We start from the raw sequence: 14,996 nt of genomic DNA on the forward strand, positions 1-14,996 counted from the left end.
ACACCCTCTGTGTTCTGTTAGACAGGTAACCCTTTATTTTGAGAGGCTTCCATTCTAGAACACCCTCTGTGTTCTGTTAGACAGGTAACCCTTTATTTTGAGAGGCTTCCATTCTAGAACACCCTCTGTGTTCTGTTAGACAGGTAACCCTTTATTTTGAGAGGCTTCCATTCTAGAACACCCTCTGTGTTCTGTTAGACAGGTAACTCACTCTACCCACATTATAGCAGGGGGGGGGGTGTAAAGCCATAACACATTTTTCCAGCAACAGACTATGATCGATAATGTCAAAAGCTGCACTGAAGTCTAACAAGACAGCCCCCACAATCGTTTTATCATCAATTTCTATCATCCAATCACCAGTCATTTGTGTATATCATCAGATATTAGTGCTTTTCTTATAGGACACCATTGTCTTTATACACTGAACAAAATGTTCCATACTCACAAAAACCTTCTTTCTCTGAAATGTTGCACACAATTTGTTTACATTCCTGTTAGTGAGCATTTCTCCCTTGCCAAAATAATCCAGCCACCTGAGGAGTATTTCTGTCTATAAGAAAGCCGGTTTGTGTGGAAAAACTCATTCTGATTGGCTTGGCTTGGCTTGGCTCCCCAGTGGGTGGGCCTATGCCCTCCCAGGCCCACCAATGGCTGCACTCCTGTCCAGTCATGTGAAATCTATAGGTTAGGGCCTAATAAACTTATTTCAATTGACCGATTTACTCATATGAACTGTAACTCAGTAGAATCGTTGAAATTGTTTCATGTTGCGTTTATATTTTTGTTCGGTTTATAACAGATATGGTAACAGTTGGGTTATTTAGCAGTATGCATCTATATTGACGTGTTGAACAGCCAGAGGGGAACAGAACCTGTTGATTGGATCATGTTCACAAGTTCATCGATCACATTATTGATCACAGTAATAATCGCCACAGAGCCTGTTACTCTCATCAACAGATCATTGTCTGTCAAATCAAATTGTATTAGTCACATGTGCTGAATAGAACAGGTGTAGAGCTTACAGTGAAATGCTGACTGGCAACCAGGCTTTACAGGCACCCAACCAGGCTTTACAGGCACCCAACCAGGCTTTACAGGCACCCAAACAGGCTTTACAGGCACCCAACCAGGCTTTACAGGCACCCAACCAGGCTTTACAGGCACCCAACCAGGCTTTACAGGCACCCAACCAGGCTTTACAGGCACCCAACCAGGCTTTACAGGCACCCAACCAGGCTTTACAGGCAACCAACCAGGCTTTACAGGCAACCAACCAGGCTTTACAGGCACCCAACCAGGCTTTACAGGAACCCAACCAGGCTTTACTGGTAAACAGGCTTTACAGGCATCCAACCAGGCATCCAACCAGGCTTTACAGGCATCCAAACAGGCATCCAGCCAGGCTTTACAGGCATCCAACCAGGCTTTACTGCTCATCTAACCTGGACTCCTACTTTTCTCCAGTCAAGCCTGATTCTCAAAAGACAGTCGGGAGGAGGGTACGGTGTGAAGTCGGGAGGAGGGTACGGTGTGAAGTCGGGAGGAGGGTACGGTGTGAAGTCGGGAGGAGGGTACGGTGTGAGGTCGGGAGGAGGGTACGGTGTGAGGTCGGGAGGAGGGTACGGTGTGAGGTCGGGAGGAGGATACGGTGTGAGGTCGGGAGGAGGGTACGGTGTGAAGTCGGGAGGAGGGTACGGTGTGAAGTCGGGAGGAGGGTACGGTGTGAGGTCGGGAGGAGGGTACGGTGTGAAGTCGGGAGGAGGGTACGGTGTGAAGTCGGGAGGAGGGTACGGTGTGAAGTCGGGAGGAGGGTACGGTGTGAAGTCGGGAGGAGGGTACGGTGTGAAGTCGGGAGGACGGTACGGTGTGAAGTCGGGAGGACGGTACGGTGTGAAGTCAGGCACTATGAGACTACTGCTCATCTGTCAGCTTGACAGGTTGGCTAAGGTATGACGATACAGCTGTGAACCATTTTTGAACACTATCACAGTAAATCATTGATCAGATAACGTCTAGGAACATAGCGATATCAGCAGAATGCAACCATCTCACTTCCCACCCAAGAAGTGTTCAGACAAAAACACAGAAGCCGACTGTTTCTCTGTCGAAGTCATACGTTGGACGAACGACGGTGGAAACGACTGTTCAGTCAATTTCCTGTCTTTATGTGTATTGGGAGGATAAAAGTTTAAATAAGTTCAAAATGTTGACAATAGAAGAATAGATACCAGTCTAAACCAGTCTAAACCATCCTTCTTTGTTGGAACAGGCTCTGTAACTACCAGGCAGGGTCAGGAGACCAACACTTAACATTCCTAGATTATCTACACTTCCAAACTCAGGTTTTTTTTCTTCTCTCTTTTCCTTGTCAGATATTCCCTTGGGGCTCACTGGGATATCGAACGTTCAGATACTGCTTGTGCTTATTCAAAAGGTGGCCAAAGGTGAAGGTGTCACCTTCCAACACATTCCCTATCATTTTCAACACATTCCCTATCATCTTCAACACATTCCCTATCACCTTCAACACATTCCCTATCATCTTCAACACATTCCCTATCACCTTCAACACATTCCCTATCATCTTCAACACATTCTCTATCACCTTCAACACATTCTCTATCACCTTCAACACATTCTCTATCACCTTCAACACATTCTCTATCACCTTCAACACATTCTCTATCACCTTCAACACATTCTCCATCACCTTCAACACATTCTCCATCACCTTCAACACATTCTCCATCATCTTCAACACATTCCCTATCATCTTCCAACACATTCTCTATCATCTTCCAACACAATCTCTATCATCTTCCAACACAATCTCTATCATCTTCCAACACATTCTCTATCATCTTCCAACACATTCTCTATCATCTTCCAACACAATCTCTATCATCTTCAACACATTCTCTATCACCTTCAACACATTCTCTATCACCTTCAACACATTCTCTATCACCTTCAACACATTCTCTATCATCTTCCAACACAATCTCTATCATCTTCAAACACATTCTCTATTACCTTCAACACATTCCCTATCACCTTCAACACATTCTCTATCACCTTCAACACATTCTCTATCACCTTCAACACATTCTCTATCATCTTCAAACACATTCTCTATCATCTTCAAACACATTCTCTATCATCTTCCAACACAATCTCCATCACCTTCAACACATTCTCTATCACCTTCAACACATTCTCTATCACCTTCAACACATTCTCTATCATCTTCAAACACATTCTCTATCATCTTCCAACACAATCTCTATCATCTTCAACACATTCTCTATCACCTTCAACACATTCTCTATCACCTTCAACACATTCTCTATCATCTTCAAACACATTCTCTATCATCTTCCAACACAATCTCTATCATCTTCAACACATTCTCTATCATCTTCAACACATTCCCTATCATCTTCAATTTGAACATTTGAGTGTCTGGCTTCAGCATTCACGGATATGCGTTTCTAGTCTGACTAAATTGTTGTAGTGGGATTCTGCAGCAACCTTGCAGCTTGAATATGTTTATGCAGGTTACACCAGATGGACCGGCCCATTGTGACAGCAACTAGGGGGGTGTTTATGCAGGTTACACCAGATGGACCTGCCCATTGTAACAACAACTAGGGGAGTGTTTATGCAGGATACACCAGATGGACCTGCCCATTGTGACAACAACTAGGGGGGTGTTTATGCAGGTTACACCAGATGTACCTGCCCATTGTAACAACAACTAGGGGAGTGTTTATGCAGGATACACCAGACGGACCTGCCCATTGTGACAGCAACTAGGGGGGTGTTTATGCAGGATACACCAGATGGACCTGCCCATTGTGACAGCAACTAGGGGAGTGTTTATGCAGGTTACACCAGATGGACCTGCCCATTGTGACAGCAACTAGGGGAGTGTTTATGCAGGATACACCAGATGGACCTGCCCATTGTGACAGCAACTAGGGGAGTGTTTATGCAGGTTACACCAGATGGACCTGCCCATTGTGACAGCAACTAGGGGAGTGTTTATGCAGGATACACCAGATGGACCTGCCCATTGTGACAACAACTAGGGGAGTGTTTATGCAGGATACACCAGATGGACCTGCCCATTGTGACAACAACTAGGGGAGTGTTTATGCAGGATACACCAGATGGACCTGCCCATTGTGACAGCAACTAGGGGGGTGTTTATGCAGGATACACCAGATGGACCTGCCCATTGTGACAGCAACTAGGGGAGTGTTTATGCAGGATACACCAGATGGACCTGCCCATTGTGACAGCAACTAGGGGGGTGTTTATGCAGGATACACCAGATGGACCTGCCCATTGTGACAACAACTAGGGGAGTGTTTATGCAGGATACACCAGATGGACCTGCCCATTGTGACAACAACTAGGGGAGTGTTTATGCAGGATACACCAGATGGACCTGCCCATTGTGACAACAACTAGGGGAGTGTTTATGCAGGATACACCAGATGGACCTGCCCATTGTGACAACAACTAGGGGAGTGTTTATGCAGGATACACCAGATGGACCTGCCCATTGTGACAACAACTAGGGGAGTGTTTATGCAGGATACACCAGATGGACCTGCCCATTGTGACAACAACTAGGGGAGTGTTTATGCAGGATACACCAGATGGACCTGCCCATTGTGACAACAACTAGGGGAGTGTTTATGCAGGATACACCAGATGGACCTGCCCATTGTGACAACAACTAGGGGAGTGTTTATGCAGGATACACCAGATGGACCTGCCCATTGTGACAACAACTAGGGGAGTGTTTATGCAGGATACACCAGATGGACCTGCCCATTGTGACAGCAACTAGGGGGGTGTTTATGCAGGATACACCAGATGGACCTGCCCATTGTGACAGCAACTAGGGGAGTGTTTATGCAGGATATACCAGATGGACCTGCCCATTGTGACAACAACTAGGGGAGTGTTTATGCAGGATACACCAGATGGACCTGCCCATTGTGACAGCAACTAGGGGAGTGTTTATGCAGGATATACCAGATGGACCTGCCCATTGTGACAACAACTAGGGGAGTGTTTATGCAGGATACACCAGATGGACCTGCCCATTGTGACAGCAACTAGGGGAGTGTTTACGCAGGATACACCAGATGGACCTGCCCATTGTGACAACAACTAGGGGGGTGTTTATGCAGGATATACCAGATGGACCTGCCCATTGTGACAGCAACTAGGGGGGTGTTTATGCAGGATATACCAGATGGACCTGCCCATTGTGACAACAACTAGGGGAGTGTTTATGCAGGATATACCAGATGGACCTGCCCATTGTGACAGCAACTAGGGGAGTGTTTATGCAGGATATACCAGATGGACCTGCCCATTGTGACAGCAACTAGGGGAGTGTTTATGCAGGATACACCAGATGGACCTGCCCATTGTGACAGCAACTAGGGGGGTGTTTATGCAGGATACACCAGATGGACCTGCCCATTGTGACAACAACTAGGGGAGTGTTTATGCAGGATATACCAGATGGACCTGCCCATTGTGACAACAACTAGGGGAGTGTTTATGCAGGTTACACCAGATGGACCTGCCCATTGTGACAGCAACTAGGTGAGTGTTTATGCAGGATACACCAGATGGACCTGCCCATTGTGACAGCAACTAGGTGAGTGTTTATGCAGGATATACCAGATGGACCTGCCCATTGTGACAACAACTAGGGGAGTGTTTATGCAGGATATACCAGATGGACCTGCCCATTGTGACAGCAACTAGGTGAGTGTTTATGCAGGATATACCAGATGGACCTGCCCATTGTGACAGCAACTAGGTGAGTGTTTATGCAGGATATACCAGATGGACCTGCCCATTGTGACAGCAACTAGGTGAGTGTTTATGCAGGATATACCAGATGGACCTGCCCATTGTGACAACAACTAGGGGAGTGTTTAACGGCAGTCATACCTGGACTGGAAGACGATACCTTGAGGCAGGTGTGATCTATACGAGCAGTAAAAAAGGACGAAGTAAAGTCCTACCTGGAAGTGCTGGAATGTTCTGCGTCTGTCTTCACATCTGTCAGAGAACCTCCTGAGGGTCCTGAAAAACAGCAGCAGGTCTCTCTTGTCCTCCACTCTGCAAGAAAACATAAAACACTGTTTAGTCAGGTCACCCGAACCCTACATTATCCCTGTCATTATCACATATTTACACGGTACATTATCATACATTATCACTGAACACTATCCACAACAATAGCAGGTCCTACTTGTCCTCTGCGATTTGAAATCAAGCTAAATCTGAATTGCTGTCCGACTGAGCTAAATCTGAATTGCTGTCCGACTGAGCTAAATCTGAATTGCTGTCCGACTGAGCTAAATCTGAATTGCTGTCCGACTGAGCTAAATCTGAATTGCTGTCCGACTGAGCTAAATCTGAATTACTGTCCGACTGAGCTAAATCTGAATTACTGTCCGACTGAGCTAAATCTGAATTGCTGTCAGACTGAGCTAAATCTGAATTACTGTCTGACTGAGCTAAATCTGAATTACTGTCCGACTGAGCTAAATCTGAATTGCTGTCAGACTGAGCTAAATCTGAATTACTGTCAGACAACGCTAAATCTGAATTATTAATATTTGATAATTGGGTAATATGAATTGGTTGATGCCAGTATCAGATTCACAATACCATTCAAAAGTTTGGGGTCACTTAGAAATGTCCTTGTGTTTGAAAGAAAAGCAGAAAAAAAATGTCCGTTAAAATAACATCAAATTGATCAGAAATACAGTGTAGACATTGTTAATGTTGTAAATTACTATTGTAGCTGGAAACAATTGATTTTTAATGGAATATCTACATAGGAGTACAGAGGTCCATTATCAGCAACCATTACTCCTGTGTTCCAAGGGCACGTTGTGTTAGCTAATCCAAGTTTATCATTTAAAAAAGGCTACCATTTTGCAAAACCATTTTGCAACTATGTTTCGCATAGCTGAAAACTGTTGTTCTGATTAAAGAAGCATTAAAACTGGCCTTATTTAGACTAGTTGAGTATCTGGAGCATCAGCATTTGTGGGTTCGATTACAGGCTCAACATGGCCAGAAACAAAAACCTTTCTTCTGAAACTCGTCAGTATATTCTTGTACTGAGAAATTAAGGCTATTCTATGCGAGAAATTTCCAAGAAACTGAAGATCTTGTACAACGCTGTGTACTACTCCCTTCACAGAACAGTGCAAACTGGCTCTAACCAGAATAGAAAGAGGAGTGGGAGGCCCCGGTGCACAACTGAGCAAGAGGACAAGTACATTAGAGAGTCTAGTTTGAGAAACAGACGCCTCTCAAGTCCTCAACTGGCAGCTTCATTAAATAGTAACCACAAAACACCAGTCTCAACGTCAACAGTGAAGAGGCGACTCTGGGATGCTGGCCTTCTAGGCAGAGTTGCAAAGAAAAAGCCATATCTCAGACTGGCCAATAAAAAGAAAAGATTAAGATGGGCAAAAGAACAGATACTAGACAGAGGAACTCTGCCTAAATTGTTTAACTTCTCTGTTTAACATTGTTGCAGATAATTTTTTATACCTTTATTTAACTAGGCAAGTCAGTTAAGAACAAATTCTTATTTACAAGGGGCAGAACGACAGATTTTTACCTCGTCAGCTCTGGGATTTGTTCTAGCCCAACGCTCTAACCACTAGGCTACCTGCCGCCCCTACACTCTAACCACTAGGCTACCTGCCACCTCTACACTCTAACCACTAGGCTACCTGCCACCTCTGCACTCTAACCACTACGCTACCTGCCTCCTCTACACTCTAACCACTAGGCTACCTGCCACCTCTACACTCTAACCACTAGGCTACCTACAGATGCTCCGTATAAAAACGCGTAAAGGACATATCAAACCCTTGGTTCGCGCATGAATTGTCTGAAAAATTACAGGAAGTAAAAGTAGCTTGGGCTACAGCAAGATAGACTGATACTACGTCCGACTGGCAGTCCTTCAGACGTTCGAGAAATAGATGTAGCTCACTTGTTAGAAAAGCAAAGTCAACTTTAACTTCTTTAAATTGTGTATCTGAGAAATGGTGGGAATCCAGCAAGCATCTGGAAAGAACATACAAATCTCTGAACCCACTCCCACCCTCATTGCCCCCAACAGGTTGTGACAGTCTCTGGTCCCATAATAGACATTTGTGGTGCTTTTAATAACTTTTTTGCCGCAAAGAATAGTTTAATCCTGGACTATCGGACCACCATTTTATTACGTTTGCAATTGCAACAAATAATCTGCTCAGACCCCAACCAAGGAACATCAAAAGTCGTGCTATAAATTCACAGACAACACAAAGATTCCTTGATGTCCTTCCAGATTCCCTCTGTCTACCCAAGGAGGCCAGAGGACAAAAATCAGTTAACCACCTAACTGAGGAACTCAATTTAACCTTGCGCAATACCCTAGATGCAGTTGGACCCCTAAAAACTAAAAACATTTCTCATAAGAAACTAGCTCCCTGTTACACAGAAAATACCCGAGCTCTGAAGCAAGCTTCCAGAAAATTGGAACGGAAATGGCGCCACACCAAATTGAAAGTCTTCCGACTAGCTTGGAAAGACAGTACTGTGCAGTACCGAAGAGCCCTTACTGCTGCTCGATCATCCTATTTTTCTAACTTAATTGAGGAAAATAAGAACAATCCGAAATTCCTTTTTGATAGTGTCGCAAAGCTAACTAAAAAGCAGCATTCCCCAAGAGAGGATGATTTTCACTTTAGCAGTGATAAATTCATGAACTTCTTTGAGGAAAAGATTATGATTATTAGAAAGCAAATTACAGACTCCTCTTTAAATCTGCGTATTCCTTCAAAGCTCAGTTGTCCTGAGTCTGCACAACTCTGCCAGGACCTAGGATCAAGAGAGACGCTCAAGTGTTTTAGTACTATATCTCTTGGCACAATGATGAAAATAATCATGGCCTCTAAACCTTCAAGCTGCATACTGGACCCTATTCCAACTAAACTACTGAAAGAGCTGCTTCCTGTGCTTGGCCCTCCTATGTTGAACATAATAAACGGCTCTCTATCCACCGGATGTGTACCAAACTCACTAAAAGTGGCAGTAATAAAGCCTCTCTTGAAAAAGCCAAACCTTGACCCAGAAAATATAAAAAACTAAAATCGGCCTATATCGAATCTTCCATTCCTCTCAAAAAATTTAGAAAAGGCTGTTGCACAGCAACTCACTGGTTTTAGACCCCATCATAGCACTGAGGCGGCACTTGTGAAGGTGGTAAATGACATTTTAATGGCATCGGACCGAGGCTCTGCATCTGTCCTCGTGCTCCTAGACCTTAGTGCTGCTTTTGATACCATCAATCACCACATTCTTTTGGAGAGATTGGAAACCCAAATTGGTCTACACGGACAAGTTCTGGCCTGGTTTAGATCTTATCTGTCGGAAAGATATCAGTTTGTCTCTGTGAATGGTTTGTCCTCTGACAAATCAACTGTAAATTCCGGTGTTCCTCAAGGTTCCGTTTTAGGACCACTATTGTTTTCACTATAAATTTTACCTCTTGGGGATGTTATTCGAAAACATAATGTTAACTTTCACTGCTATGCGGATGACACACAGCTGTACATTTCAATGAAACATGGTGAAGCCCCAAAATTGCCCTTGCTAGAAGCATGTGTTTCAGACATAAGGAAGTGGATGGCTGCAAACTTTCTACTTTTAAACTCGGACAAAACAGAGATGCTTGTTCTAGGTCCCAAGAAACAAAGAGATCTTCTGTTGAATCCGACAATTAATCTTAATGGTTGTACAGTCGCCTCAAATAAAACTGTGAAGGACCTCGGCGTTACTCTGGACCCTGATCTCTCTTTTGAAGAACATATCAAGACCATTTCAAGGACAGCTTTTTTCCATCTACGTAACATTGCAAAAATCAGAAACTTTCTGTCCAAAAATGATGCAGAAAAATTAATCCATGCTTTTGTCACTTCTAGGTTAGATTACTGCAATGCTCTACTTTCCGGCTACCCGGATAAAGCACTAAATAAACTTCAGTTAGTGCTAAATACGGCTGCTAGAATCCTGACTAGAACCAAAAAAATGTATCATATTACTCCAGTGCTAGCCTCTCTACACTGGCTTCCTGTCAAGGCAAGGGCTGATTTCAAGGTTTTACTGCTAACCTACAAAGCATTACATGGGCTTGCTCCTACCTATCTCTCTGATTTGGTCCTGCCGTACATAGCTACACGTACGCTACGGTCACAAGACGCAGGCCTCCTAATTGTCCCTAGAATTTCTAAGCAAACAGCTGGAGGCAGGGCTTTCTCCTATAGAGCTCCATTTTTATGGAACGGTCTGCCTACCCATGTCAGAGACGCAAACTCGGTCTCAACCTTTAAGTCTCTACTGAAGACTCATCTCTTCAGTGGGTCATATGATTGAGTGTAGTCTGGCCCAGGAGTGGGAAGGTGAACGGAAAGGCTCTGGAGCAACGAACCGCCCTTGCTGTCTCTGCCTGGCCGGTTCCCCTCTTTCCACTGGGATTCTCTGCCTCTAACCCTATTACAGGGGCTGAGTCACTGGCTTACTGGGGCTCTCTCATGCCGTCCCTGGAGGGGGTGCGTCACCTGAGTGGGTTGATTCAATGATGTGGTCATCCTGTCTGGGTTGGCCCCCCCCTTAGGGTTGTGTCGTGGCGGAGGTCTTTGTGGGCTCTACTCAGCCTTGTCTCAGGATGGTAAGTTGGTGTTTGAAGATATCCCTCTAGTGGTGTGGGGGCTGTGCTTTGGCAAAGTGGGTGGGGTTATATCCTTCCTGTTTGGCCCTGTCCGGGGGTGTCCTCGGATGGGGCCACAGTGTCTCCTGACCCCTTCTGTCTCAGCCTCCAGTATTTATGCTGCAGTAGTTTATGTGTCGGGGGGGCTAGGGTCAGTTTGTTATATCTGGAGTACTTCTCCTGTCCTATTCGGTGTCCTGTGCGAATCTAAGTGTGCGTTCTCTAATTCTCTCCTTCTCTCTCTCTCTCTCTCTCTCTCTCTGAGGACCTGAGCCCTAGGACCATGCCCCAGGACTACCTTACATGATGACTCCTTGCTGTCCCCAGTCCACCTGACCATGCTGCTGCTCCAGTTTCAACTGACCTGAGCCCTAGGACCATGCCCCAGGACTACCTGACATGATGACTCCTTGCTGTCCCCAGTCCACCTGACCGTGCTGCTGCTCCAGTTTCAACTGTTCTGCCTTATTATTATTTGACCATGCTGGTCATTTAGGAACATTTGAACATCTTGGCCATGTTCTGTTATAATCTCCACCCGGCACAGCCAGAAGAGGACTGGCCACCCCACATAGCCTGGTTCCTCTCTAGGTTTCTTCCTAGGTTTTGGCCTTTCTAGGAAGTTTTTCCTAGCCACCGTGCTTCTACACCTGCATTGCTTGCTGTTTGGGGTTTTAGGCTGGGTTTCTATACAGCACTTTGAGATATCAGCTGATGTACGAAGGGCTATATAAATACATTTGATTTGATTTGATTTACGGAAATTCCTCGAATTCCACTAGAGGGAGTACTTTATTCACCTCTAAACAGACTGTAGAGAACGATGCACTTCCACATACACATTGTCTATTTTCTTTTCAAACATGTTATATCTTGGAGCTAAAAATCAATGTAAAAAAAATAAAAAGCTGTTTGAGAGAATGCCAAGAATGTCCAAAGCTGTCATCAAGGCAAAGGGTGGCTACTTTGAAGAATCCCATATCTAAAATATTATGATTTAAAACTTTTTATTTTAGTTACTACATGATTGCATATGTGTTATTTCATAGTTTTGATGTCTTCACTATTATTCTACAATGTAGAAAATAAAGAAAAACCCTTGAATGAGTCCAAGCTTTTGAGTGGTACTGAAGATGACTTGGAAAATGGACAGTAGTTATCTTGCCTTTCCAAAGAACTAGAATCTTTGGCCAACTGTCAGCTAAGAACTTTTTTTTAAACTTGGCATTCTATTCTAAATATGCACCAATCTGGTTTTAGTCCATTTCAGCTGCTACGTTCTTTCTAGATGATGTGTTAAATTGCTTAGATCATAAAAATCATTGTGGCGCTTTATTTAAATTAAAATACCTTTCTTTTAAAGGTGGGGGGGGGGGGCCCTTCTTGAGGAATTTAATAGTTTACCTTGAATATTTGTATTGTGCTGTATTTGACTGGTTTTGTACAGTATTTGATTTGAGAGTTTGTCTTATGAAATTATATATGCAGGACTCCTTTGTGAAAGAGATCCTGGTCTCAAATGGTGACTCCCTGCTTAAATTTGTATTTATTTTTTAACATACCTGTCATGGCACAATTTAAAACTGAATTTAAGCTGTCACTTAATGCACCACATTATCACAATCACAAAAACAACATTGAGTTTTGTTGGAAATTGAAAACTACAGGTGAGATGCTTGCAGGAATATCCAAGATACAGAAAAAAATAGTAACTCCGCCCCATATTTAAAGTACAATCCCTCCTCAGCAGCCCCTTGTCGGATGAGGCTCCTCTGACATTTCTAGAAACTTTCCACAGATGTTGTCAGCCAGGTCCCCCAGCCTGAGAGACATCGGGAAGAAGTTTCCACTGCTATGGAGCCCAAACTCTGTTCCCCGCTCTGCTCAGCTCCAATCAGGGGAAGAAAAGCAAAAAAAAAGGTGTGATGGAAACATGGCAAGGCCCTGACAAATAATTAAACCCACTCAAACAACACTGAGAAACGAAGCAGCGTAATGACTACAGCATCCCACAGTGTATCAGGGTGGTATATACACACAGCATCCTGTCTACAGTGTATCTGGGTGGTATATACACACAGCATCCAGTCCACAGTGTATCTGGGTGGTATATACACACATCATCCTGTCTACAGTGTATCAGGGTGGTATATACACACAGCATCCTGTCTACAGTGTATCAGGGTGGTATATACACACAGCATCCTGTCTAAAGTGTATCTGGGTGGTATATAAACACAGCATCCTGTCCACAGTGTATCTGGGTGGTATATACACACAGCATCCTGTCTACAGTGTATCAGGGTAGTATATACACACAGCATCATGTCTACAGTGTATCTGTATATACACACAGCATCCTGTTCACAGTGTATCTGGGTGGTATATACACACATCATCCTGTCTACAGTGTATCTGTATATACACACAGCATCCTGTCTACAGTGTATCTGGGTGGTATATAAACACAGCATCCTGTCCACAGTGTATCAGGGTGGTATATAAACACAGCATCCTGTCTACAGTGTATCAGGGTGGTATATACACACAGCATCCTGTCTACAGTGTATCTGGGTGGTATATAAACACAGCATCCTGTCTACAGTGTATCAGGGTGGTATATACACACAGCATCCTGTCCACAGTGTATCTGGGTGGTATATACACACAGCATCCTGTCTACAGTGTATCTGGGTGGTATATAAACATGGCATCCTGTCTACAGTGTATCTGGGTGGTATATAAACACAGCATCCTGTCCACAGTGTATCAGGGTGGTATATAAAGGACAGCATCCTGTCTACAGTGTATCTGGGTGGTATATAAAGGACAGCATCCTGTCTACAGTGTATCTGTATATACACACAGCATCCTGTCTACAGTGTATCAGGGTGGTATATACACACAGCATCCTGTCTACAGTGTATCTGTATATACACACAGCATCCTGTCTACAGTGTATATGGGTGGTATATACACACAGCATCCTGTCTACAGTGTATCTGGGTGGTATATAAACACAGCATCCTGTCTACAGTGTATCAGGGTGGTATATACACACAGCATCCTGTCTACAGTGTATCAGGGTGGTATATACACACAGCATCCTGTCTACAGTGTATCAGGGTGGTATATAAACACAGCATCCTGTCTACAGTGTATCAGGGTGGTATATACACACAGCATCCTGTCTACAGTGTATCTGTATATACACACAGCATCCTGTCTACAGTGTATCAGGGTGGTATATAAACACAGCATCCTGTCTACAGTGTATCAGGGTGGTATATACACACAGCATCCTGTCTACAGTGTATCAGCGTGGTATATACACACAGCATCCTGTCTACAGTGTATCAGGGTGGTATATAAACACAGCATCCTGTCTACAGTGTATCAGGGTGGTATATACACACAGCATCCTGTCTACAGTGTATCTGGGTGGTATATACACACAGCATCCTGTCTACAGTGTATCAGGGTGGTATATAAACACAGCATCCTGTCTACAGTGTATCAGGGTGGTATATACACACAGCATCCTGTCTACAGTGTATCTGTATATACACACAGCATCCTGTCTACAGTGTATCTGGGTGGTATATACACACAGCATCCTGTCTACAGTGTATCAGGGTGGTATATACACACAGCATCCTGTCTACAGTGTATCTGGGTAGTATATACACACAGCATCCTGTCTACAGTGTATCAGGGTGGAATATACACACAGCATCCTGTCCACAGTGTATCTGGGTAGTATATACACACAGCATCCTGTCTACAGTGTATCTGGGTGGTATATACACACAGCATCCTGTCCACAGTGTATCAGGGTGGTATATAAACACAGCATCCTGTCTACAGTGTATCTGGGTGGTATATAAACACAGCATCCTGTCTACAGTGTATCTGGGTGGTATATACACACAGCATCCTGTCTACAGTGTATCTGTATATACACACAGCATCCTGTCTACAGTGTATCTGGGTGGTATATAAACACAGCATCCTGTCTACAGTGTATCTGGGTGGTATATAAACACAGCATCCTGTCTACAGTGTATCTGGGTGGTATATAAACACAGCATCCTGTCTACAGTGTATCTGGGTGGTATATACACACAGCATCCTGTCTACAGTGTATCAGGGTGGTATATAAACACAGCAT

General features: G+C 44.1%; 1 protein-coding gene across 2 annotated transcripts in view; it reads right to left on the bottom strand.

Annotated features, from left to right (window-relative positions):
• The window catches only part of LOC110528667 (centromere protein P), a 179,863-nt gene that overhangs the window by 136,876 nt on the left and 27,991 nt on the right, over positions 1-14,996 (bottom strand). For both annotated transcript variants that reach the window (XM_021610800.2, XM_021610799.2), the window contains exon 6: positions 6,066-6,162. In XM_021610800.2, the coding sequence (XP_021466475.2) occupies positions 6,066-6,162 (97 nt within the window). The remainder of the gene's footprint in view (positions 1-6,065; positions 6,163-14,996) is intronic.

Source organism: Oncorhynchus mykiss, chromosome 7 (assembly GCF_013265735.2).
Source record: "Oncorhynchus mykiss isolate Arlee chromosome 7, USDA_OmykA_1.1, whole genome shotgun sequence".
Taxonomy (NCBI): domain Eukaryota; kingdom Metazoa; phylum Chordata; class Actinopteri; order Salmoniformes; family Salmonidae; genus Oncorhynchus; species Oncorhynchus mykiss.